The sequence below is a fragment of the Lagenorhynchus albirostris genome, chromosome 9, assembly GCF_949774975.1.
Source record: "Lagenorhynchus albirostris chromosome 9, mLagAlb1.1, whole genome shotgun sequence".
NCBI classification, from domain to species: Eukaryota; Metazoa; Chordata; class Mammalia; order Artiodactyla; family Delphinidae; genus Lagenorhynchus; species Lagenorhynchus albirostris.
The window spans coordinates 103267497-103294696 of record NC_083103.1 but is presented as its reverse complement, the minus strand read 5'-3'; the positions used below and the strand labels follow the sequence as shown (position 1 = coordinate 103294696).

The window sequence follows — 27200 nt, the reverse complement described above, 5'->3', positions numbered from 1 at the left end:
TAGGAAGCGTAAAAATGAAGTGAATAGAAAAGTTTTTGGCACAGAATAAGCCCTCAATCAATGGCAGTTGTTATCGTTATGGGGCGGGGGGGGGGGGTTGATAAGAAAGGTAAGGAAAGGAGGGTTGAATGAGCAGGAGTTAACCTTTCCTGCAATATGACTTTCCCTTGTCCTGGTCCTGTCCTTGGCCTCTTTCTCAGTGGCACCCGTAGCAAGAGGACCCAAATCTGAAGGGCCTCCAAGGGGAGTGTAAGCTGATAAAAAATGGGGCAAAAGGGGGTGATGTGGAACCATCACCTTGTTACTGAAATCTGCTCTCGGCAAGCTCTTCCCTCTACTTCTGGACGGGACCAATCACAGCCTGGGAGGAATCACGTTGGGGTCAAATGAAGGGGAAATTGTGGCAGAAAGGGAAAGGCAAGTCCTGAGCCCATCTTTGCAGTGGACGAGGCCAAAACATCACTCTTGGATTTAGAAACATCATGAAGGGTGAGTTTTACAGTAAGTCCTTGGGGAGTAGTTTAAGGCAATTTGTCTATAATTTCCATCCATCCATCCATCCAACCATCCATCCATCATCCATCCATCCATCCATCCATCCATCATCCACCCATCCATCCATCCTCCGTCCATCCATCCATCCATCCATCCAACCATCCATCCATCCATCATCCATCCATCCATCCATCCATCCATCTGTCCGTCCATCCATCCATCATCCATCCATCCATACATACATACATACATACATGGCCTTTTCTAAGGCACTGTCCCTGCCTCCAAGATGTATCAGGTCTTGCAAGACCAAAGGCTGTTGGATATACTCTGTCGGATGCTTCACTGGGAAGACAGTGGGTACAAGCAAAGCGCCGGGGGGCAGGGGTGGTTGAGGAGACATCGTCTGACCTGGGCCACCAAGAGTGAGTGTGGCTCATAGGGTGTGGATTGGGGTGGCAGCGAGACAGCCAAGGATGGTATGTCAGGCAATGGGAGAACGGGAAACATTCAAAATTCTGTTTGAAATGGTCTAGACAGGAATCCATTCACATTTGAAGGACACATTTTTTTGGTCGGAACCTAAATGGGTAAAAACTGTGCTGCTGGCCAAGCTGTCACTCCACCCAGACCCCGAAGTGACCCAGGCCGCGCTGGACGGTACCTCTGTCCATCCTGCTTGGCGGGACCTGGACAGCCTGCAAACTTGCACACTCCGGAAAGGGCGGGTTTTGCCTCACGATCCCTCATGAGGTTGCGGCAGTCAACTGATGTGAGTGGCTGGAGAAAGGAGAGCAGTGCCTGCTTTACTCCAGGGGGTCACCCAGTTGTGCCTGCCTGTCTCAAACCCTGGGGGCTCATGGCTGACACCCACCTACCTTGGAATTCCCTCCCCGAGATGAGAGAGACCTATGGTGGTAGATTTCTTTAAAAATTATCAATTAATCGATCAAACACAGAAACTGAGGGGAACGATCATCGGAAGATATATTTATATATATTTCAAAAAAAAAATCTTCGAAGGAATAAAACGTACACAATTTGAATTATTCCTGAGATGGAAGAGCTCCTTCAAATAAGGGGATTCGTGCCGTAACTGGGACTAAACAAAATGCCCCAGCGAAATCCCTTTACCTGCCTCTAACGTGCAACACGGAAAGCCGTTTGCATCGTTATCCTGGAACAAATTTACACTTGTCTTAGGAAACAGGCTAAGTGTTTCCAATAATTTAGAGAGAGTGTGTTCTAGTCGCTGTGGAACCCACACATGCGGTAACAGCGCACACAGCACACCCACGGAACAAAATAACAGTTCTTTTACTCAGAGAAAGGAAGGATAATGGTTACTTAGAAAGTGTCCCAGACAAGCTGTCAAATTGAATTCAGAGAGCTGGAGTCTGACTCCAGGACAGGGCTGGCTGGCTCAGCTCCCTCGGGATTGGGGTTTCCTGCCTGCTACAGCTTACAGACAAAGATTCTTTGTTTCCAGCACTCTCTCTCTCTTTCTCTCTCTCTTTCTCGCTCTCTCAATCTCTCTCTGGTGAAAACACACACACACACACACACACACACACACACACACACACACACAACATGTAGCTCTCCAAAGAGGGTCAGATTGAAAGCAGACAAAACATTAAGTCTGGAATTTCAAAGGAAAACAATTAAAAAAAAATAAAACGGAGAGAGCAAGCTACTGTCTGTTCTATAATCATAAATCTTGCCTTTGGACACAGAAACAGCACACACTCACACACACACACACACACTCAGCAATCATCCCTGCTTTTGCTAAAAATGGATTAGGGGTAGTTCATCATAAAGGAAAAACATATAATGACAAAGTTCTTAACAGGCTCTCCTGGGAGGCCTGAATACCCTCAAATTTTAAGTGCACATTAGCGGACAGAGCCCGTGGAGCCACATAACCTGCTCCATGAGAGATGTTATTTACTCCCTAAAAATAACAGGCGATTACCTCACAGCATTACAGGCCTTTCCTCAGGCACACGTGTTCCAGACCCACCCGCACTGGCCATCCCGCACAGGGCAATACGCACACGGCCCAAGGCCCCGCCCAACACGCGCTCACCCCCGAGACCCTGACTCAGGCTGCTGCCTCGAGCCCACCCCCCATGCTGGGCCCCCAACCCGCCACCCTTGTTCACTGCCACACACACAGGGCACAGGAATCCACATTCTGCACGCATCTACATTTTCTCCATCAAAGCAAAACTTCTCGGGGCATCTTTTAAATCACGGAAAAATGTGGAGATGTAGGAAAGCAGAGAGGAAAGTCTACTGCACCCCGAAGGGCCCTTCGGCTTTAACAAGCATGAACTCACGGTCAACCTGACTTCAGCTCTCCCCCCACCCATGCCCCCTCCCTGCCCTGACTATTTTGAAGCAAATCCCTGGCTCCTTTGCTGAGCTTCCTGTCACACAGGGACACTATACCCGTCTTTCGGTTTCGTCTAAACCGCTAAGAGTCCCACCCAAGGCTCCCCCATCATGCTCGCGTCACATACCCAGGCCCTGGTGTTCCCAGGGGGCACACTCAGGTATACCAACGGGAGCCCACCTGGTCCCGTCCCCCAAACCCAGCCCGAGCACACGCAGCCCCCGCACAGGATAGATCCAGACATGCTGGGTCTTTGATGCCCACCTTCCCTTCATTCGATACCCATTTCCAGCACCACCGTGCTGGGTCCTTCCAGAGGCCTCCCATCTTTCACTACGACCTCTATCATTAAATCATCAAGGACACCCCACAGGCGATGAAAAGGCAGGGGAAAGTGCCGAGAGGTGGTGCTGTAGCAGCCGTAGTCAAGACGCAGCACTGACTTACAGGCCCATCTGTATCTCTGACTACATCCTCTTGAGGGGAGCTGGCTGGGTACCACGTTTCCGAGGCTCAGCCTAGCGTCCCATACATGGTAGGTTCTTAATAAATGAAGAGATGTGTGAACGGGGTGGAGGGGGGCACAAGTCCTGACTAAGGTCCTGAGAGAAGCCCTTCCCTTCCTGTGTGGTCTTGGGGGAACCCACGCCTTCCCTGGCCTCCTATCGCCTCTGTTCCATGAACGGTTTGGAGTGGATGGTCCACTTTAACATTTAATGATTTTTCATCCCTTCATTTCTCTTAGGGAACTTCTTGTAGGTCACATGCATTTTTCTATTTGATTATATGCAGTTTCATATTATTCCTTAATCGTTCCATATGTGAATCTCCCAAATAAGATTTTAAACAACTTGGCCATCTCATCTACGGTGTTACCACGCCATCTGATATGGTGTCTTTCATAACCCTGGGCGTAGTGTCAGCATGTGGTAAACCCTCAAGAACATTCTAATGATTCTGTGATAAAATCCTAATTACTACTGTAATCCAGGGAGCAAGCATATTGTGTACTTCCTGGTGCATCAGATGCCCTGGTAAGTGATTCCCAAGTATAATATCCCTCTTGAAGGGGCACTAAGATTGCCTTCATTCTATACGTGAGGAAACTGCGGCAGAAAAAAGTAAGTGACTTGACCAAAGTCACACAGCCTGTTTGAGTCCAGAGCCTGGGTTTTGAACCAATATGCTCTAAGGCTGAGATATGAGATAAATACCTGCCTTGGGGAAATGGAGAGCATTAATTAAAGAAGGTTTAAGATGTTTGTTAGATGCTTGATGCAAACTATTATATAGAGAATGGATAAACCACAAGGTCCTACTGTATAGCCCAGGGAACTATATTCAATACCCTGTGATGAACCATAATGGAAAAGAAGATGAAAAAGAATGTATATACATGTATAACCGAGTCACTTTGCTGTGAAGCAGAAATGAACACAACACTGTAAATCAATTATACTTCAATAAGATAAATTTTTTAAAAAGATGTCAGATGCTTGAATGAAATATGTTGAGATGATGAGGTGAGAAGCAGCCTGGAGGGAGGAGTGAACAGCAAGACCTACGTTGGAGTCCTGCTCTATCCTAAGACCTGGGTGACTTCAAACGGACCCTGTTATCTCTGTGCCTTGTTTCCATTATCTACAGAACGGGGATAATAATAATATCAGCCCTGCCAGCTCACGGGGATGGTGAGGGGTGCAAACGACGTAATAGATGTGCAAACGCTTGGCAGACAGTGAAGGGCTGCAGAACCGTGGTCCCGGCTATGTGCACAGGTCCTGCCATCTGGAAATCTCCTTGCAAGAAGCAGGGCTCTCATTAGCATAATCTTCAGCACCGGTTAGGCATTTCACTCTGAAGGACATGGAAAGGTGGTTTCTCCCCCTCTCTCTCCCACACTCAGCGTGCAAGAAGACAGACTTTTTATCCATTAGCCCAGGTGACTGCAGGCCAGGGCTGTACCCCCGGCCGCAGGTGACCTGCGTGGGTTTGCATTTCACAGCGGGTCCTGAAAGGCTTCCCGGGCGGGGGCTAGAGGCTCAGCCTCCACGGGCCGGTTTATGAGTTCCAGGAGTTAATAAACAAGGAGTTCAGTATCCTCTGACTTTTGGAGACTCAGAGGTATTTAAACAGATCCAGCACAAGGAGCTAAGGAAATGAGGGTTTAGGATGCAAAGCAGCTCTGAAGCAGAGCGCTGCTGCCCGTCCAGGGGATGCACTGGCAGGGCCCAGGGCAAGGCTGCCTGGAAACACGGTGGAGCTCTGACCTGCATCCCGGGCGGACACACTCATCCCTGGGCATGGAGGTCGGAGCTCGAGGTTTAGAGAATCCTCAGTCCGGGCCCCGGGACTCCCACGTATTGGGTTGGCCAAAAAGTTCGTTCAGTTTTAAGCAAAAATAAGACACATCTTTCATTTTCACCAAGAACTTCATTGAACAATGTATTCATTAACAGAACGAGCTTTTTGGCCAACCCAATACTTGGAATGGCCATTTAACTTCTAGAACCCCAGTGCTCTCCGGATAAGATCAGGTAACCAACACCAATCCCAATGACTACTTAGATACACACGATGAGAACATATAAGAATGGGATTTCTGAGAGCTGAAGTGATGGACTCATGTAAAGCTGTTGGAATCAGTATCAATAAAAATTATAACCTCATCAATGACAAGGATGAAAAAGAACTAATAATCCAGTGGTCAGTTCAACCTGCTCTTCCATTAGTATAACATGAGGTCCTCCTCTGTCTTTTCTAGGTCAATTTGGGGCCAGGAAAGATAAAGATCAACCTCCCAGTGTGTCTCCAAGACAACCTGGGTGGCTCTGAGACGGGTCTCCCTTTCCTCTTTCTGGTTCCTGTCTGCCGTGTAGGTCAGCACTGCTCAATCTTGGCTGCAGGTTTAAGAGTAACGGGGAGAGCTTGAAACAATTCCCAATGCCCAGCTGTCACTCCTAGAGATTCTGAATCAGTTGGTTGTGTCTGGGACCTTGGCATCAGTATTTTAAAACATTTTTTATTTTTACTTCTGTTGTATTTTTTTCAGAGAGATATATATATATATTTTCCCCCTGTATTATACAGTAAATCCTTGTTGCTATTTTATACATAGTGGTGTGTATCTGTTAATCCCATACTCCTAATTTATCCCCTCCCCCACCCTTTTCCCCTTTGGTGACCATAAGTTTGTTTTCTGTGTCTGAATCTGTTTCTGTTTTGTAAATAGATTCATTTGTATTACTTTTTAGATTCTACATATAAGTGGTATCATATAATATTTGTCTTTCTTTGATTTACCTCACTTAGCTTGATAATCTCTAGGTCCATCCATGTTGCTTCAAATGACATTATTTCATTCTTTTTTATGGCTGAGTAATATTCCATTGTATGTATGTACCACATCTTCTTCATCCATTCATCTGTTGATGGACCCCTGGGGTGCTTCCCTGTCTTGGCTACTATAGCTAGTGCTGCTATGAACATTGGGGTGCATGTATCTTTTCAAATTAGCATTTTTGTCTTTACTGGATATATGCCCGGGAGTGGGTTGCTGGATCATATGGTAACTCTATTTTTAGTTTTTTAAGGAATCTCCATCCCGTTTTCCACAGTGGCTGCATCAATTTGCATTCCCACCAGCCGTATAGGAGGGTTCCTTTTCCTCCACACCCTCTCCAGCATTTATGATTTGTAGGCTTTTTGATGACAGCCATTCAGACTGCTGTGAGGTGATGCCTCATTGTAGTTTTGATTTGCATTTCTCTAATAATTAGTGGTGTTGAGATCTTTTCATGTGCTTTTGCAGTTTTTATTGTGGTAAAACATATATCACATAGAATTTACCATTTTGACCATCTTCCAGTGTACATTTCAGTGGCATTAAATAATTCACGTTGCACAGCCATCACCATCAGTACTCTTTCATCTTTCCAAACTGAAACGCTGGGCCCATTAAACAATAACTCCCCATTCTTCCCTCCTTCCAGCCCCTGGCAACCATCATTCTACTTTTCTGGTGATTCTGGTGAATCTGCCCATTTACGGTCCCTCCTATGAGTGGAGTCACACAATATTTTCCTAGGGCATCAGTATTTTAAAAAGTTCTCCCGCTCATTCTCTGTGCAGTTAGGAATAGAGGGTAGTGCCAAGCAGGGGTTATGTATGAATTCATCTTTGGGAGGAGAGGATAGTGCAGGGATGTGGATGGAGATGATAGTAGAAAAACTGCAGGGACAGAGAAAAATAATGGAAAAAATTCACATCTCCACCCACACGACATTTAGGCAAGGTATTGCTTTCATGAAAAGCCAGCTAGAAGGGAAAGGCTGTGTTTGTCAGGGAGACTATCTGAAGTAAGGGATTTTGAATCCTACACCCTGGGTTTGAATCCTTGTTCTGCTGTTGAATAGCTGTGTGCCCTTCAGGGAGCCATTTAATAGTCCTGAACCTCACTTTCTCTGTCTGAAAAATGGGGCTAATTCAATCTACCTCTCGGGGATGTTGCCGGGCTTAAAAGCAGAGGCAAAGCACGTGAAAGTGTCTGAGGCATTGCAGAATCCTATACATATGACAGTGGCGGCTGCATTGAAAATGGGTAGCAGTTGCTTCCATTCTCATTTATTTTCTTAAGTGCATTAGCCTTGGTATCCGGTAGAGAGAGCATAATTGTTCTAGCTCGGTCCAATCTGTGACCATAGAATATTTAATTTTGGAAAAAGCTTAAAAACTGCTACAAATTAATTTTTAAAATCTAGCCTTACTTCTTGGGCACCAATAACCCTTAGAGAGTGCAATTGTTTTCAAGAGACAAGCTGGAAGGATGATTATCCCATTTTAAAGTAAAAAGACATACTCATTTGATAAGCACATTGAAGAAGCATTCATAGAAGCATTTACCTCTTCAACTTCTTTCTTTTGTGCTTGATGCCAGCACCTGTCCTTTGTGAAATAAACACGTACACTCATGCACACACACACACACACACACACACACACACAGAGCTCTGGTCCTCTTGTTGGACTCGGTTTGTTTGGGGCTGTGTGTGTGCCTTATTCAAACAAGACGGAGCTAAGGTTGCATGACGTCTTCTCTTTATTTTTCCATTTAATATTTTAAGAACCCAAGATAGCTATTAGAGAAAAGCAGAAGAGAGAGGTGGGGAGGAGGGTGAAAAGCAGGGAGAGAGGAGCGTGGCTAGCTTTGTCTTGCTAATGTACTTTGTTTGGTGGACGATGGGCCGTTTAGACAGATCCAGACCACCTCAGGAGGGGGAAGGCGACAGAGCAGTAAGACAGCTCAAGTGGAAAGCTTTACTGGGGACAAAAGCTGCACCTGCAAAGCGCAGACATAACCGTTTCTGGAGGCCAGGGCCGATGCTGGGAGATAAATGCCCAGCACCACCTGACTGAGGGCTTTGCAGTGCGCACTTGCCTGGATACTGCAGTTCATTCATTTCAGAAGAGAGGCAGCTCCTGCAAAAGCCCCAAAGAGCCCAGCGTGGCATTACAAACTCACAAAAGGACCGAGGGAAGGAACAGCAGCGCAGGTAGGGGAGAGGCTGAAAGCTAGGACCCCTGGAGGAGTAATGAAGCGTTTATCAGCGCAGTTCAACCCAGAAAAACTTGCTTCTTAACGAAAATCTGTATTTTACGTCCAATATCAGATATTGCCTCATTGGCTCTGCCCCCAGAGTCTCCCTGGTTAATCCTGGTGGTGTTAGCAGGTCCCAGCCTGCAGAACTGGAGGAGTTTTCAGGGATCTCCTGCCTCCCTTCCTCCCTTCTTTCCTTTCCTTCTTCCTTCTCTCCCTCCTTCCTTCCAAGACATGGATCCCTATCTGCAGACGAAACGAAGTTCAGTAAGTGAACCAGATCAGAGCAGAGGGGCCCTGGACGAAAGCAGACCCTCACTTGCAGCAGCCAGGAGCTCGACAGTCAGGGGTGACTCTTACTGGTTTAGTTTGGCCCTTTTATTTGACAGGAAACTGAGGTTCAGGGCATGAAGTGATTTCCCCAAAGTAAACCAGAGGTGCTCCGACCTCAATCTAATATGTTTGACACTGTAATATATTCTGTCTCTTATGGACGTTTGCAACATGATGGTAAATGGGTCACCTAATAAAATGTGGCTTGGACTGTATGATGAGTCAATATGACTTCAGATTTTTTATGGCAAAAGCCAATAACTCTGACTTTGAAAGAAAACAGTAGCAGGGACTGGCCCAAGTTGGGGTAAGAGGTGAAGAAAGTCACAGAAAACCAGGAAAGTTTACAAACATATTCATTATGTTGAATTTTTCCTCCACAGAATTGTCTGGTCATCATCTGATTATAAATTGTTAACAGGAAACAGGAAGTCTAATGTGATCGAAGGTGTGAACTTGGTCAAGACACCCAGGCTCACTGGGTCTCTGTTTCCTCCATAACCCAAGACAGTTTTGAACCAAATGTCTCTAAGATTCTTCTCTTAGAAGAGCTTTATGTTTCTCTGAAATATTATGCTGTGCTAACTCCATGCAACCAATACTGAAAACTTCTGCCTTCATTCATTCTATGCAGCAGGTGTGCCTTAAAGAAAAAGTATTGAAAGAGAGAGAGCCAAGGAAGAGAGTGCCCCTCATACTCCTACTCATCCTTCAAGGCCCCACTCAAAATGCCCCTCTTCCATGGAATTTTTCTTCTGCCTCAGGCAGAATTTTTTCACTCCCATTTTTTCTCCCTTAAACCAGGTACCATGAATCATTCACTTGTTTAAATGCCTGGAATCTAACAGTGTCTGGAGCAGGAAATCTCCACAACGTTGTTTCATGAATAAAGATGCTGAGAAATGTATTGTAATGTTTGCTAAAACCCTCACTGGCGAAAAGCATTGGCTGAGACCATTTTCTTTCTCTTTCAACCAAAGCAAAGCAACTAGACCAAATCTCCAAATCACCACTTTAAAAATGAATTGATATCACTTAAATTTCTTACCAACACCCCCCTGAAAATATGACATTGCAAGAATCCTTGAAATCTTCATTTTGTTTCCTTCAACAAAGAAATCCCCCGCCTTTTGGTTTTGAAAGTGAGCAGCATCCGTTTCCTTCCAAGAGCAACACGCTTTCGTTCATGGAGTAACGACCTCAAGTCGCATCTTTATGGAATTATCACAAGATATTTTACAACCTTGTCATGTTTTTGCAATGAGCAGCGTAAGGGGGATCAGCTTAGGCTTCTAGAAAAGCTGAGTGGACAAGAGAGTTGGGACACCCACCTGAGGTTCCCCCACCGCAGTCTTACCATCGTGAACTGTGCTGGGCTGGTAATGAGGACAATTCCACATGTGAGACAACAGACTCACCTTCTTTGACATTCAGTCGTGAGGACGGGTCCGTGTGGGAGGTTGTGTTATAGGCCAACAGTGAACCTGAAAGGTGAAGCAAAAGCATCAGGTTATAACCGAGACACTCTTCCGAGATCAAGACTAGGAGATGGGATGAGAAGTGAGTGGGGAGGGCAGGAGACAGGGAGAAGGATGGAAGGACAGATGACTGAGTCCTTGAGAGAAAGAAACAGTTAATGTCACCCATTTGGGGGGCCAATCACGCAGGACTGTAATAGCTTCCTGGAGTTAGGGTCTGAGGAAGGTAGGACAGAATGCTCGTGGGCGGGACACACACAGCCCTCCCAGCAGCCACGTTTAAGGTTCTGGAGTTCTTGGGGTCCACACTGTCACAGCAGAAACACGGGGCTGGGCACCATGTCCTGGTCCTTCGACCGACTTCCCGTGTGACCGTGAATGAGGGACTTTACGTGTCTGGATCTTGATTTCTTCGCCTTGAACGACAAAAGGGGGTGGCAAACTTTTTATACAGACCAGATAGTAAGTATTTTAGTCTCTGCGGACTGAAGATGGCCTCTGTTGCACATTCCTCTTTGTTTTTGTTTTGTCTTGTCCATGGGCCAGCGCTGGCCAGATTGGACAGCAGCTTGTATCGCCACGCCCCGGAGGAGAAGCCCGGCCACTCTCTTCCCACTGTGATGTCCTCTGGGTTTACAGGTGGGCAAGATGCTTGGATCATCACGCTTGGTGAAGGGGGTGCTAGGAGCTGGGAAAGGGGTGGGGCTGGCAGCGCTCCCTGGAGTAACTTTTGTCTCCCTTTATGCACAGCTAAGAGAATACAACTCAACGTGTGGCGTAAGCCGCTGAATTTTCTGTCATCACAGGGTGCTGATATACAATCTTTTAGAATTAAATGTTCATGCAGAGCTACTTTTAGCAAGCACTGAAAGTAGTTCTAGTCTGGGCATTTTCTAGTAGATTTAGTCTGGGCATTTTCTTTTTTTTATTGTTGTTGCATGTAAAAAACGTCTCCCTTCTTTCCTAAAACTAGACGTGTGCCTTTGTTTCCAGCAAATCCAAGAGCTTTATTTTGGAAACGTAGGCATTTTTGTTGTCCTCCTTGAGGCTCTCCCGTGGAACCTCTGAAGCACCATCAAGTGGGCTGGGATCTGCTTTTAGAAGCTTTTGACATGGGTGCTGGGAGCTAAAACATCCTTCTAAACCATCCTTTGCCTGCTCCCTGGGACCGAGTGGACGGACTCGGGTGCCAGGGCTTGGAACAGGGAATGGGCTGTCAGACACTCCTATTTTTAGTCTCAAGTCCCGGAAGGGACACGGGAGTGGAGTGGCTGCCTCACCCAGCTGTGGGCGTTTGGTTGCGTGCCTCAGAGAAGCTGTGCGCCCTTCCAGGCCAGATGACGAAGAGAGAATTTTGGAAGAGTCATCCAACTGCCTAGAACCTCTGACTTTGGGCTTGAGCAACTATTCCTTTCAGCTCTGCAACAGCTCCAGACAAAAAAAGCAGAGGGGTGGTGATGGTACTGAGAGAACTCCATGCCAAAGTGTGGCTGTGTGGAGACACCTTTAGAAAGGAGGCGGTCATGCGCTTGGAATAGCCGAGAATCAGATGAGTTTGGTTCTTCCATTCTCAAAAATATCAAGGACAAAGTGATTTCTTGCACTTCGTTTAATATAAATTTTTATGCACATGAGAGTTTAGAATTAGACCTGCTTCTTACCACTTACTAGCTTGGTGACCTCCATCAATTTACCCAATCTCTCTAAGCCATAGGGTCCTCCTATATAAAACAGGCTAATAATAACACCTACCTGATAAGGTTCTTATGAAGAGTCAATAAAATAATACACACAACTGCTCGGAACAGACCTTGGCTCAGAATGAATGTTCAATACATGCTAGGTATTATCAAGACTATTTTTGTATCTTTTCTCCCACAGACACAACAATGACACACAATAAACTCTTTATAAAAGAGTTTGCTGGGCATTTGCCTTGTTCTCTGGAATTAGAGTTATGAATGGGTTCTGCTGCAATGAGAAATAATCCTCCATGACTGGAAGGAGGTTAAGAAATGGAAACAAGTGTTCCAAGGGAAGAGAAAACAGTCTCTGGAGTAAGACCAAGAATGTCTGCCTCTCTGTCCCTGACATTCTCGGCCTCAGGCGGAAACCTCACGGCTGGAGCAAATAAAGAAAAATGATGGTCTCGGAGGACCGAACTGCCTGAGTCATTAGTGCAGATGTAGCTGAGAGCACGAAGCTTAGATAAACCGCACTTATTAAATTTCCCCCTCGGTGAAAGTTCTTCCTTGGGCACACGTGAATTCCAGAGGAAACTCCCAGAAAGCCAAGAGGAAGGGTCGTTTGACCTCTGCAAAGCTTGCATGAAATACATATTTCATGGTAACCTAGGAGAAGGATTTTGCCCTGAAGACTGTTCTTGGTTCAAATTTCACTCCTAGAAGGAGAGGCTGCCTTCCCTGTGGAGGGGCTGATTTGGGGTGTCTGACCTCCTTCCCAAGGGACCAACTTTCCCTTCTCTCCTCCCATTTTTTACTTAACCAGTTCCTCAGGCTACAGAGAGTGGCAAGGCACACTCTTTCCTTAAGGGAATTTGTTCAGATGCAAGAAGGTCCTCCCTGGAGCCTGACCTCTCACTCTGTGGCTTTGGATATCTCTCTCTCCTCCTTTGAGTCACCTTCTGCGTGGGGCGAACACCACCTTGTCAGAGGAAACAGGCTGTGATGCTAGGAGGGGAGCCAACACTCTCGGGATGCTTGTCGTGGTGCGCCGGATGCTTTCTGTCTATTCTCTCACTTAATTCTCACACAGATGATGAAATCAACATTCAGAGAAGTCAAGTAATTTGCCCAGGATCACGTAGCCAGAAAGCCCAGGAGGCAGGATGCCCATTCTGGTCTATCTACAAAATCTGCTCTCAGCCCAGCAGACCCTGCAGCCTCCAGGCTAAATCGAAGAAACAGACAACACTCACCTATGGTGTTGGAATCAAGACAGTGGCTGCCTTTGGGGAGGAAGTGGGGGTGATGGAGTGGGGCACACGGGGGCTTCTAGTCTCCCCCTTGACCTGGAGGGACTCATACGAGTGAGTGGATTCACTTTGTGATAATTCCTTGACATGTGCCTTTATGGTTTTTGCACCTCTCTCTCTGTGATACTTTAATTAAAACGTTTGTTGCCTTATTTGTTTACGTATTTACATACACATGAGGGCTTCTATGTGTATCTATGTATTTGGGGCCCCGCAAAGCACGGAGCAGCTGCTGCTGAGAACGGAATAGGCTCCCCAATGGGAAAGCACAAGGACAAAATAATTTCCCGTTGTCGCGTCCATCCATCACTGGTACAGTATTTGGGATCTGAGAGAGGATGGAAATGAAGAGTGAAGCTTGCAGGTGTGGGTGGAGCCCAGCAATCGGGCTTTCTCCAGCTCCACATTCCCACGAGCCGACCTGGCCTTCCTCTGGGGCACCTGCAGACGAGACAACGGCCGTCTGAGCGCCAAAGCCTTTGTCTCCCGCCTTGCAGACACCTTGCGCGCCCCACTGCCAGCCTCTGGAAACCGGGCTTCCTTTTTTCTGCACTGCCATCAATGGCTCTGGCTGGAGGGTGGAGGCGGGCAGGGAGGAGGCTCTGTGTTCTTTCTTTTAAAATTTTTTAACATCTTTATTGGAGTATAATTGCTTTACAATGGCGTGTTAGTTTCTGCTTTATAACAAAGTGAATCCGTTATACATATACATATGTTCCCATATCTCCTCCCTCCTGAGGCTCTGTGTCCTGAACAACAGGCCTGGCTGACGACTGAGTCCCGGGAAATCTGGCCTTTTGTTCTCCTTCACCGGTCAGACCCGGCCTGGAAGGGATAATACTTCACTGGCTTAATTGCCCAGAGCCATCACCTTTGCCGGAACATCTGAGGCAGCCGGTGGGGACACCACAAAACGCAAAATGTGTTTTCCATTATGTTTAAATTAAAAATGGGAATCAAGATAGATACCTTTGCTGTGGTCTCCCTGTCACCCCATATATTTCATCTCTCTAGCGCTGCCACTATTTCCAAACGCATTTTCTTAGCATTTTTCATGGGTCAGACTCAGACAGACAGACGGAACACAACTTTCTGTAAAATGAACAAAGGCTCTTTCCTTCTGCCTCTGGCCGCCCCACCCAGGACCTTTTGGACTCCCAGAAACCCCAAACTCCCCCCAGCGGCCCTGGGTCTGAACTGCCGTTTGGGGACAGCTCCCACTTCCTTTGAGGTCCGTCCCAATCTTGCCTTGTGACACCCAATCTCATTTCCCACAGCCCGAGACTGTAAATACGGCCTCTGCCTGCATGAGATACTGAAGGGGCTGCCCGTCAGGTCCAGAGTGTGGGGCGCCGCGCGGAAGAGAGACGGGCAGAGTTGGCGTGCAGATAGGTTTGGCTTAATCGGTCTCATTCCAGGAGGCCACAGGGAAGTTTTCGGAAAGCATTTATCTCTGGGTACAAAAGAAAACAGAAAATGCTGTGGGGAAAGCGGCCTGGCCCTCCACACGGGAGCCCCAGGGGCGTGAGGCTAATTCCACAGCAGGGGAGGGAAAGACCGGGTGGCCCAGGTGAGCGGGCGCTGTCTGTGCAGCCGGGCCTCTGCCCTCAGAGCGTGAGGCTGTGGGCATAGCTGCACCCCGGGCCTTAGGAGGCCTGGGTCGGACACCAGGCTGCTCTCCAGGGGCTGGGCACGTCTGAACCAATTTCCGAAGCGCTCCAGGCCTCATTTGCTTTGGCTTTAAAATGGGGATTTATAATTAGTTGTCCATGGTGTCCACAAGGGGGCACCCTGTCTGTCCCGTAAAGTGAATGACACCTGGGCAGATGCAGCCTGCGCCCGGGTGTCCCCAGGAGACTCCGGAATGATTCCCAAGAACTGTGGGCATCTCCCCAGACCCGGCCCCCACTGTCCTCCTCCCATTTCAAGTGCGGGTGACATTACAGAGGGATGGTATAAGGTACAGTCACTCCGTCTGGGACAGTGAAAAGCCAGGGTATGGAGAACAGGAACCTCCAGGCAGGCCAGGTAAATCCTAGCACGAGACAGGGGGGCTCAGGACACTTGTTATTTCTTCTCCACCCTGGAAAATACATTTTCAATTTGAAGTTTGGTTTTTAAAATTTGAAAGTATAGCTCCTGTTCTGACAACCCGAATAAATACTCGAGCACATTTGGTGAAAGTGTAAATCTGGTGTCAGAGCTTCTCAATCCTACCATGTCCTTTTTTCTACTAAAGTCCAGAAAGCTCAGACGCCTCTGGAGAGGCGCAGCTGCCTTGCAGTCTTCTGACCCGGGGCTAAGTTAGAAGGGCTCCAGTTCTCTTCTATCCACTCTCCTTAGCCCCACTGCACTTCCGCCCTCTGTGCTGAGGAGCTCAGCTCTTTTCCTTCCACCTCTTGCCAAAGTGGAACTGTTTGAACGCCACCCCCTCCTCCACGAAAGGACATATGACAATGCACGAGGCATTAGCACCCTTCTCCCGGCCTCAACTCAGCTGCCCCAGCCTCTCCCCAGAGCCCTGGCCTCCCTGCCTCCACACAAAACATCCACTGCAAGTAAGTCTGGAAAAACAATACAGTGTTTGAAGGCAAGTCGGTGGGCCTTGCGGGGTTCCCAGCAGTCCTGAGAGCAGACAGCCACCATGCACGTGACCTCCTGCAGGCGTCTCAGTGGATCCCCCCACAACCAGGGGTCCCAGAGGCTGCAGCTGAAAGTGGACCCCAATTAACAAGAGGCATGAATCAAAAATTGTTTCCATGATAGCAGATCATTTTAAGTCTAGGTTCCTCAAAAGGCCTCTAGAGCAGTACAACACTATGCTGGGGCAAGTTTTTTTGAACCTTAATACAAGTATTTTAATTTTTGTTTTTGCAGGCAGACATGGTTTTGCGTCGTTGCTCAGACCCCTTTATATTTTGCTGTTGCACTCAACTTTGTCTCATATATGTGCTTTGTTCATCTCCACTCAACTCTGGAAATTTGCTCCGCTAATAAGCTCCTTTCTGGAAACTTCATATTATTATTGCTTTGGGGGCATCTTCCTTAATTCTACAAATACTCTTAGAAAGAACGAAGAGAAGAAATCCACCCTTTTTCATGCCCTGCTACATACACCCAGAAACCCAACCCTCTGGCGTCCACTTCTTCCCAGCCTGCTTATTGCTTTGCTCTTTCTTATCTGTTCTCCTCCGATAGAAAGCCTCCTCAACAGTTACCCACGACCACCTTATGAAATTCCTTGGCCTTCTGAGCATAGGTTGGTCTTGCTTCAGGGTCTGTGGCTTGGGTTCTTCTGTGAGAGGAAGTCCCAGCAGGGACTTCAGTTGTTTATGGACCCGCCAGAAAGCAGGGCCTGGAATCACACGGTCTGAATGGGCTCTCCCCACATCAGTCAGAACGTGTTTGAACATGCCCTCAACAAGGGCATCTGATAACTGGGCCCTTTAAGTGCTCCAAGCTCTCTGTCCACACTGCCGTCCATCTCTTCTCCCACAAAGTGATTCCCAGACCTCCCGCCGTATGACACCAGGAGGGGCAGAAAGGCAGAATCGGTCAGCGTTTTGGCTTTGCTGGTCTCTCCTTCTCATGCCCAGCTTCTGTGTGCCCACTTCCACCTCCTGCCCTGCCCAGCTAGCATTACTGCAGGACTCTGTGCAAAGATCCTTTCTAAAAAAATTCTATAAACACTGAAAGAAATACAGATTGTTAGAAAATGCTCATTCTCCAAAGCTCAGAAAAACTGGGTGGAAAACTGCCCCCGTTTTTGAAATTGTCATTTCTTGGGCTGACCTCATGCTGCAGCAAGACTCAGACATGAGGTCATTCCTCTGGTGTTAACATACACGGCATCACCCACACAATCCCACTGCTTACCAGACGCCTCGGAGGGTGACTGGGGAGCCCAGAGGCATCAGTGGAAACTTCCGAAGGCATTTTCAAATTCTTTCATTTTTACACCCAGGGTGTGTTGCCCCTACCCCACAGAGTACACTGTTGCAGGAGATAGAAGATTACAGGAACGGTGAGCTGAAGACCCACTGGACAACGGAACACGGATGAAGAACTAACTAACCCAGAGCCCAGGAGACCAGGGAAAGCGGCCCGTGGGCAGTGTCCAAGGATCTCAGCGTTAAAGGGGCTTTAAAATTATCAACCTCATTCTTTCCGAAGCTGAACTCCTGCAAGCTTCCCAGCAGCCACGGACAGCAAACACTGCACCCTGAGGCTGCCAGTGGATCTTTGGGCAGGGCTGACTGTTAGAAAGCCCCCTTGTAGAATGAATCCACAACTGTTTTCCTGTAGCTTCAACTTCCCCATCTTAGGACCATCTTTTCTGGCCACAGAACAGTCCTTCGGTACTTGGGGTCACCGATATACCACCTGTATTTCTGGTAAAGAGTTAAGGCTGAGGGTATTAGCACGTTTATCAAAATTCTGCTCTGATGTGTATGTTTCGTATCAGATGAAATTCATATCAAATTGATGGGACTTGGCAATAGAGAAGCCTCGTATCGGATAAATCCTTTGAACAACCGCACACTTTCTTTCATCAACTCTCCCTTTCCAAAGCTCTTTGCCTTCTGACTCTGCCAGGAGAAAGCTTCCAACAGATCCTAACCCCGCTGTAGCATCTGCTACACCTCCTGTTTAGTTGGGAAGGGTGTGTAGGTAACAGCGGGTACAGGTGGGTTAGGGGGTACCAGAGTGACCCCAAGAATAAGAGGAACTTAACGTGTAAATATTCCAAAACGTAAATCTAGAGTTTACTGTAGGAACTTTAAATCATCGCTCCAGACAGTACCAGCCAGGGTGTCCATCTATTTATAGTTTGGGGCAAAGTAGTTTCTGGAAAGTTGTTCTCATGGGAAGAGTGTGACTCGCCTCTGGCAGACCCCACGGGGCTGCAGCTCCCTACTTTTTCTCCATTCCTCGTTTTCCTTCCCTTGTCATGGCAGGACTGGGTCAGTCCCCTCGCAGGGTCTCTGGGAGCCAGTGCGACCTTGGCAACTTGACACCCAGATGGGCTGCTCCTATAGCAACCGCCCAGCATAAACCGACAGCCCGGGACCCTATCTCCTTTCCCTGGGCTGGCTCCGTGGGACCCAGTCTTCATCCTGAGCGGCTGGGCGGAATTCTCTCCCAGCCCTGGGGGCTTGGGCTGCAGCCCCTGGGGTGTAAGGAAAAGGACCAGGTACTTACTTTCCCTGAGGTAGCTGAGGTGTGACAATAGCACTTCCGTGTTGTAGAGGGAGGTGGCTCGGAGGAAATCCTCCTTGTTCAGTTTACACAGTTCCTTGCCGTCCATGTTCTGGAAGAAAGATGTGTCGATCTCCATCAAGCCGTACTCCTTTATCGCCCACTCCAGCCACTGCCTCACGTGCTCCTGCGTCCACAGCGTGGGGTCTGCAGGGGAGATGGGCTGTTAGCAAGGCTGCAGGACGCAGGGTTCTACCCCTTCTCTGTCTCTGCCTCTCTCCTCTGTCTTTTCCTCTCTCCCTCTCTCCCCATCTCCAACTCTCTCCCCTCCCTTCCTCTTCCCCTCCGTTCCCCCCCTCAATCCCCCCTCCCCCCAGTGAGAAAGTGGTTCCCTCCCAGATGGTCCTCCCAGAATGCCCATCCGGCCCGTCACATCTGGCGCTGCCTGAACCACTTAGCGCTCTGGAAAGGTTCTTAGACGCCTCACTACGCATCTGGACAGGACGTTCTCTTTAAAGCCTTTGGAGGGCAACCGAAACCTCTGCCTGAGAAATGGTGGCATCAAAATGAAAACAAGCACAGTTTCCAACACCCAGGGCCACCATCTGTATCTTAAGAACATCAGTGATTTCACGGAGGAACAGTGATCTCTCCGATGGCTGCAGAAAAGAAGATGTACGTGGACACTTGGACCACAATTCCATGTGTGCAGTTGGAAAACCCAGTGGTGTTAGTCTTAACAACTTAACCCCAATCTGGATTTTCTCCCTTTGGAGACAGCTGTGTTGAAATTTCTTTAAAATCATCCTGACAAAGTTTTTAGGATATTTAAATCCCCAAAGATGGGAAATGGGGAATTCCCTGGTGGTCCAGTGGTTAAGAGTCCGCCTTCCAATGCAGGGGTCACGGGTTCGATCCCTGGTCTTGGAACTAAGATCCCACATGCTGCGGGGCAACGAAGCCCTCGTGCAGCAATGAAGACCCAGCACAGCAAAAAAAAAAAAAAGATGGGAAATGGTGTTGGAGGGAGAAAACATTTTAGCTCTCAAGTGAACATACATAATGTAAGGACTGAGGTTGTTAAGGTCTCCACTTGGGACCCTCAGACTCCTCCCCAGCCAGGTGTGTGTATATGGGGAGCATGTGTACTTTGAGTGCTGGTGATGAGTTCTAGCAGGTTCCACGCTAGGCAGAGCCCTTATATCTTATCATGTATCACCATGTCTTTCCTTGGCCCCCAATTATTAGAGTCCAATATGCAGTTAAATATGCTTATCACAGAAGAAAACTACATGGGTCTTGCGCTCATGGAAGAGAATCCACACAAAACACTAGGGCAGGAAAGCGCGGAATTAAGCAGCAGATTTTTCTTGTGGCAGTTCGAGAACTCGTGGGCAGAAGGGGTCACTGTGGATTTGGAGTCATGGAAGGCTTCCTGGAGGAGGGGAGATTTGATGGTCCCCAACTTCTACTGGGCCTGTCTTATTGGACTGCTCATTTGGTAGGAATATCTGTGCTACCTCTCAACCACCTCACCTCTCATTCTAAGGGTCTATGAAGGCTCTTGGCAAAAATGGGAGCAGGTCTGAATGATTAGGAGGGGTTGTGGGGAAAGAAACAAGGTTTATGCCAACCACCCAGAGCCCGGTAACTCATGACACTCCAGATTCTGAACGCCTCCTAGATGCCCGCTGCTCCACGTGTGCCATTTTTCACTCATCAAGAAAAGCCTGCAAGGTGGCTTTTCTCTTCGTTTTGCAGTTGGGAAGTGGCGCCTTGAAGGCTTAAGTCCCCAGCTCAACCTTCAGTCCCAGTCTGAGCTGGAATTCCAGTCAAAATCCTCCCAGGACTGCACTTAGTTGAGGGTCCCCCACCCCAAGCCTCCTCTCCTCCCCCCTCTCACCATCCTGCCTTAGCTCCCCCGAGGAGGTCCTCTGCCATCACCCCAAAAAGCGGAGCTACTCGGGGCTTCATTGTACAAGTCTGTATCTCTCTCTCTCTGTCTCTCAGATAAATTTCTTGCTCTGTCTTACTCTTGCTCTCCAGGAACAATCAGGCACAGACCATTGGTAAATGGAAATAATTTTGCACCATTTCAGAATTCTAAAGAAAAGTGTCCTGGGGGAACTTGCATTACGTAGCATATTAATTTTTTTTCATCAGCTTTGCCTCTGCCTCTCCTAATTCCTCACTTTGAGTATCCGAGGCCTCAAATACAATTTTACACTGTAGATTTTATTTATTTTCTTATTTCCTCCCTTGCTTTGGGCTCCGTCACAATATTCTTTCTCTTCCTTTTACAGCACACTGAATTATAAATTTTCCGCTGTGGAGCATGCTAAGCTCTTCCAAATATATTTCCTGGATGATTGAGTCCTAGTTTCTTCCCATCGGAACTTGGAACTGGTGGTGAACTAGGGACCTCGTTTATACTCGTCTTAAAATCCCACCATAAATTCAGCTGGTTGTTCCACTGATGCTTTATTGCCTTGATGTGTGGACTTGCCCAAAGGAGACTTTCTGTTATGTCCAGGAGGCTGACCAACATGTGTGAGGATAACGCTTCACCTCTGGACCCAGCCAGAGGTGAAACAATGAAGTGAATCCCTAGGTAGGGAATTCATGACACCAAGTGCTTTGGAAACCCTTTGATAGGAATTTATGCTATTTTCATTATTACTGCTGGGGTTACTCTCGCCCCCTAAGACTGCCATCCTGATACTCCTTTTGAAAGTATTTCAACACCACTTCAGAGTTGAAGGGTCAACCAAACAGTCTGGTCATTTCCCCCCCACCCCTTCCCTACCCCCGCCCAAAAGTGACTATGGAAATGAAATGGTGTCAACATTTGGTTCAGAGACAACCTCTGGCCTCTTAACTCTTCTGTCCTCAAGATTTCCTCCCCATGCTGGCCGCTGTTTAGAGGAGCAGTGGGCAGGTGGGAGGGTGGGGTTTGATTCCAAGTCAGCAAAGGCCTGGAGAGGTTCGGCTCCGATGCAGGGAGTCCAGAAGTGTCCCTCCAGGCCAGCTTTAGCTCAGCGTCATTTCTGCCTTCTTTCTATAATAAAGGAGAAGGCACCATTTTCTTGCCTCTCACAAATGCACCCGAGCTACACACGCCTAGCTGGTGTTCCCGGGGAGGGGAGATCGGACGTTACAAGATAGAAGTGGCATCACAGGGATGAGGCCATCTGCACAGCGCCTGGCACCGAGAGGCACTCAGTATACGGAGCTATTCTTCCCCTTCCTCTGTGAGGTCACGCGCTTGTGGAGAAAGGAAATAAACATGCTTTCTGGGCGGTTTGCAAGTCCTGCCGGGCACAGAAAAGTTCCCGCTGGTCCACCCCTCTCCTGCCTCACCTGTTCCCACACCTCCCGCGCCTGCCACCTTGAGTCTAGCCCAGAATACAAGCATGTGGCTGTGTTCCTAGGAGACGGTGACACACCACTTCCCATGGAAGGGAAACGTACAAAGAGCCTAGGACGGAGCGGCCCGTTACAAAACCACACCTTCCAGACCGAGCCGCGGATTCCTTTGGATTTACCTCAAAGAGACACCTAATCCTTGGCGCTCAGACACAACTGCATTTACACTTTTCCAAATGGAAGGGGTTGGCCTCCTTGGTAAACTGATTTTGGTACGTCATTCACTTTGCTTCAGATTTGGACACCCTGGCTCCTTCTACCTGGCATGGACTCTACACATGGTAGTTTTTCCTCCCTTTTCAACCAGGCAGCTGAGTTCACCAGCCGAGGCGGAGGGTCCAGCCAATGCACGGAAGGCTTGAACAATGATTTTATCTTCTGTAACCCAAAGCACCAATACCTCGGAAAAATCGCCTCTTTTTACCTCATGACGTACCTCGCCGCACACATGCTCAGCCTCTCCTTCTGTTAAATACAGTTACTTCTGTTTTGAATCTGGAAGAGCTGCCTGCAGTTTTGGAGAGGTGAGACCCTGCAGCTGCCCGGAAGCGCCTGCCTGATGGACGGGACAGACCTCTGTAGCCGCTCTTCTCCTTAAAGGCAAGGGTGGGCACATCTGGGTGTCCCCGGGATTCCTTTTGGCCTCGTCCTGTGGAACCAGGCGCCAAGGCTAGACTCTGTGATGTGACCTGTTAGAGGGCAGGGCTTCCAGAATCTGCGCTTCGGGGCTCTGGTGACATTTGGGAAACTGTCTTGGAGGGCAGCCAGGGAAGAAAGTGGGAAGTGCAGCTTTCCCAAGGAAGCATGTCCATAGAGAACAGGGTACCAGGTGAAGGTGTAGGTGCCCACTGGGACGACTAGCCCAGAAGACTGAGGACGCGGGTGGCAGCCAGCGAACTGGGTCCCAAAGTACCTGCGGGGACGATGACCCTCCTCTCGTTGGTGGTCATGTTGGGGGGAGGGGGGCCGTTCTTCTCGTCCATGTAGCTGTTGTAGCTCATGGCGTTGGACTCGCCTCCGCCCACTAGCTTGCCGCACTTGCTAACACTGCAGTCCACCGGAGACTCCCTGGAGTAAGAAAAGACAAAGCCCAGAGGAAGTGATCAGCGTCACTGCCACCGCTGCCACCAGCACACCCGTGGGGCCGCTGCCCAGCCCCATTTGGTGGAATGACGAGGACGAGGACGCTGCTGACGCTGCTTTATTTCTATCCACGCGGCCACCAGAGTTTTCTCCAAATCCCAGCCCAGTCCTATAATTACGGTACTTAAACACTTTCTGGCAGCCCCTCGCTGCCCTCAGACTGGAGTCTGGGCCTCTGAGCTCGGCGCTGCTGCCCTCCCGCTCTGCCTGCAGCTGACACTTTTAGCCTTGTGGCCAGGCGACCTATGGTCCCGAGGCGCGTGCACTCGACCTCGCTCCCAGACAGGCCTTTCCCCGCTCCAGAGCACCCTGTTTCTGCCATGGCTCTAGGACTTGTCACATGATGTGATGGTTAGCCTGGCAGGTGCCCTTCCCCTGGCTGGACTGGGAGGTTCCTGATGGTGCCATGACTTTTTTTTTTTTTAAGTTTTTTTAAATTATGGTAAAAGTCTCATAAAACATACTATTTTACCCATATTCAACTGGACAGTTCAGTGGCACTAAGTACATTCACGTGGCTGTGCGACTCTCACCGTCATCCATCTCCAGAACGTTTTACCTTCCCAAACTGAAACCCTGTCCCCAGCAAACACTGCCTCCCCATTCCCCTTCCCCGCCCCCATCCCCCGGCCCCTGGCAGCCACCAGTGTACTTTCTGACTTTATGAATTTGACTATTCTAGGCACCCCGTATAAGTGGGTTTTAGACAAATACACCTTTTTAAACCCTCTCTATAGTGCCTTACAGAGGGGGTGAGCCATCACTGTTTTTGGAGTGAATTATTTCTGTTGCATGCATATCATTTTAAAGCGTTTCTCATACAATGTTCTACTTGAACTTCCCAATCACCCGCCAGGATAGGCATGGGAAGGGTTAATATCTCCTTTCTATGGTTAAGGAAACCAGAGAAGTACACGGCCAGGTTAGCCCCTGATACTTTGCAGTGTGGGAGCAGAGGGCTTCAGCTCAGCGACGAGCATCTGTCCGGTGACTGAGCTGACATCTCAGTTGTGGCCACCTGGTGCCCACAGCAGCCTGGCAGAACACTCTGCCTACCCTGAGCCCAGGGCCATGGAACTGCCCCCATCAGGCACGCCCAGGCAGTGCCTTCCTACCCTGCCCTCGCTTCCCCTCAGCCCCTCCAGCAGCAGCAGGACTGAGGGAGGTGACTGGAGGCCAAGGAAAGGCTGCGGCCCTGTCTGGAGCAGGGAGCATCAGCTCTGGCAACCTGGGAGACAGCCAGTCCTTGCAAGAGCTCCAAGCCAGGCTTTCAGACCCGGGAGTTCAGATAAGGTTCAGATTACCGCCAGCCAACTCCGGGCCTCAGAACCTCACAGGGCTTTCCAGAGGCCTGGCCGCTGCCCTCCCTCACTCTGCTGTGGGCAGGAACAGACCATCCCGAGGCTTAAGGACCAGGGTTGTGCCAGGTCGACCCGCCTGTCCTGCAAAGGCCGAAGCCCCGCGGGCAGGAGAGCAGTCGCTGAGCCGGGAGAAGGGAGTAACGGCTTGGGAGGGCGGGGACTCGGCAGGGTGGGGGAGGCCAGAGCACATTCAATAAAGAAAATTAAATGAATTTGTTTCTTAATCTGAAAGGAAAAAAATATTGAAGATCACTTATCATAGCTGGGAGATAAATGCCCCACTGAGATATTAGAAGTCAGATGGTAATTTTTTCCTGATGTCTTACAGAGGGGAACATGGGCTGAAAATGAAAATAAGATGTATAACTTACACATGTTAGAATTTAAGGTTTTACTATTCGCCTACTGTTTTTCCAGGCAGAGAACCAAGAACCAGCCGTCAGAGCCCCAGATTGTTAAAGGTTTAATGTCCCCATAGCAGTCTGAGAGGAGGCAGTAGCACATCGGGGCTTTGCACCAGAGTTTGGCCCTTTGGCTTCTGCTGGAGAAAGACTTGGCCTGAGATGAAGCAGTCCCAGAAAGACCCTGGTGCTGCGTCTGAGCACAGCACTTGCGGAGCTGGCGGGGTCTCCTTCACCCTCCTCAAGGCTAACCGCAAGTGGGCGCATGCGCACACAGGCGCATAGGCCACCCATGCAGGCCCACGCACAGATGCACGCATGCACGCACATGCATGCATGCACGCACACGTACACACACCACCACGGCCTGGCAGCCTTTCCCAGCATACTTGTCCATGGTGAAACAACCCGAGTGCAGCAGAAGTTTGGAGGATTAAGTTGGCCTTTAACCAAGAGAGCAACGTTTTCATTGGCTGGGAACGCAGTGCAGAGGGTGAGGTTGCCAGAGCACACACTTCCCCTGGCGGGGCCAGAGAACTTTCTGCGAGGGGGCGGGGCCAGAGAACTTTCTGCGAGGGGGCGGTGTCGGGTGGGGGCGGGCGTGGCGGAAGGGAACTTGCCTTCAGCGGGCTGTGCCCCACTTTGGGAACATCGGGGAGACAAGTTGTGAAAATTCTTTTCCACGTCAGCTGGGCCTCTGGGGATTTCTGTGCCCAGAACGGACCCCTTGCCATGCAGTGGTGAAAAGTCAGACCTCAGAAAGCATCGCAATGAAATGACCCCTTATGCCATAGGTGCCTGGGGCAGGGCCAGTCCCTGGGGCCAGGAGGAGAGAAAAATAAATTTGGAAAGAGGAATTGTTTGGTAAAAGCTGCCTGGTATGTCACCTGGTAAGGAGTCTGAGCACTGCGGTGAGAGAGGCACCTTCTTGGGGGGGTGGGGTACGTGGCCAGGCCAGATCCCCGGGGAGGACATCTGAACAGGGTCAGGCCCCGGGTTCTCCTGCTAGGGTGACCACGGGGGCCGGCCAGTAATGGGAACCTTCTCGTTTCCTATCGCAAAGAAGCGGCCATATTTCAGGGTCCAACCCCTCCCCCGCCCCGTGTTCGCACCTGCTCCCCAGCGGGGCAAGGTGATCTGCTTGCCCTCTCGCCCGCCTGGCTGCTTCTCCTCCGGGAACAAGGCCCTGTCCTTGGTCCCAGACGCTAAGATCCGCAAAGGGGCGCCCTAAGGGAGAAGCCCTGGCCACCACCCTGGACTCCGCCCTTGCGCAAGCTGGCCCTCCTCCGACCTCTGGGAGAGAAGGAGGGAAAGCCATGCCCTCACCACCCACCTGCCGCGCTCCCCTCCACGCTGGGGCTCTCGGCTCTGTGACTCTGCAGGCAGCACAGGCCTCTCTCGAGGCCTCCCCAGCTACTGCGAGGAGGGGGTGGGGGCGTTAGTGGGCTAGCATAAAGGCTGCTCTTTAATGAGGCAGCTGGTGCCCGTGAAGAGGCCCGATGACAACAAGGGGGGGCACGCACGGAGGGAGAGAGGTTTTTGCCATTCAGCTTGCCCATAATGTTGCTGATTTGTATTGAGACCTGTACTTACAGCTAGCATGGGGTCAGGGCCCACAGGCAGCTGATAGCACTGGGACAGGTGACAGGAGGGCCTGGGGCTGCCACAATAGAGCGGGGAGGAGGTGGTGGCTCTGAGAGTGTAACTCAGAGCATCTCCCGTTCAGCCGTGGCTCAGAAAGCCACGCAGCGGAGGCCACAGCAAAGGAGTCGTGACCCTGCAATCTTGTCCTTTCTTTTCACCACTGGACATACCCTCTTTACTCCTCTGGTTTTACTTGTGTGTGTTCAGGGAACATTGCTTTAAAAAGCCTACTGCTGGTTTCCAGAAGTGCCTTGCAAACTGTCAAGTGATTTAAAACAAGATGAGAAGTCTTGAATATTCGGATAAAAGGAGATTTCAAAGACTTTGCCCAAAGATAACCCCTTCAGACTATGCAAACATCTTCTCTACCTTCCCTTTCAACTCAGAGCAACTTAACTCAGGGTGTGTCACCCAGACCCACAGATCTGCAGCCCAGGCTTACTGTCAATGGATACGCGATATCCATTGACAGTTAACGTGAGGTCCCAAGGGCTACTGGAGCCCTGTGGTTGCACGAGGACTATCAGGCGTGTCTTCCACATCATGTGTGTCTTCCACAACATGTGTACACTGTACGGAAATTAAGCAAATCTGTGCTGTCTTTAGGATTTCCGTAGGAGCCATGCGGAGATGTGTGCATATGTCTTTTTTGTTTTTGAAAAGGAGATGCAATATGTTAAAAGCAAATTTCAAGACAAGAAATCACCTGTAGTGAAGCCATCACCCTA

The 27200-nt window shown here is 49.2% G+C and overlaps 1 protein-coding gene across 1 annotated transcript in view; it reads right to left on the bottom strand.

Annotated features, from left to right (window-relative positions):
- FLI1 (Fli-1 proto-oncogene, ETS transcription factor) overlaps positions 1-27200 on the bottom strand; it is a 113108-nt gene that overhangs the window by 18971 nt on the left and 66937 nt on the right. The window contains exons 3-5 of the mRNA XM_060160758.1: positions 22837-22991; positions 18501-18704; positions 10244-10309 (exon numbers count right to left, since the gene is read on the bottom strand). Coding sequence (XP_060016741.1) covers positions 10244-10309; positions 18501-18704; positions 22837-22991 — 425 coding nt within the window. The remainder of the gene's footprint in view (positions 1-10243; positions 10310-18500; positions 18705-22836; positions 22992-27200) is intronic.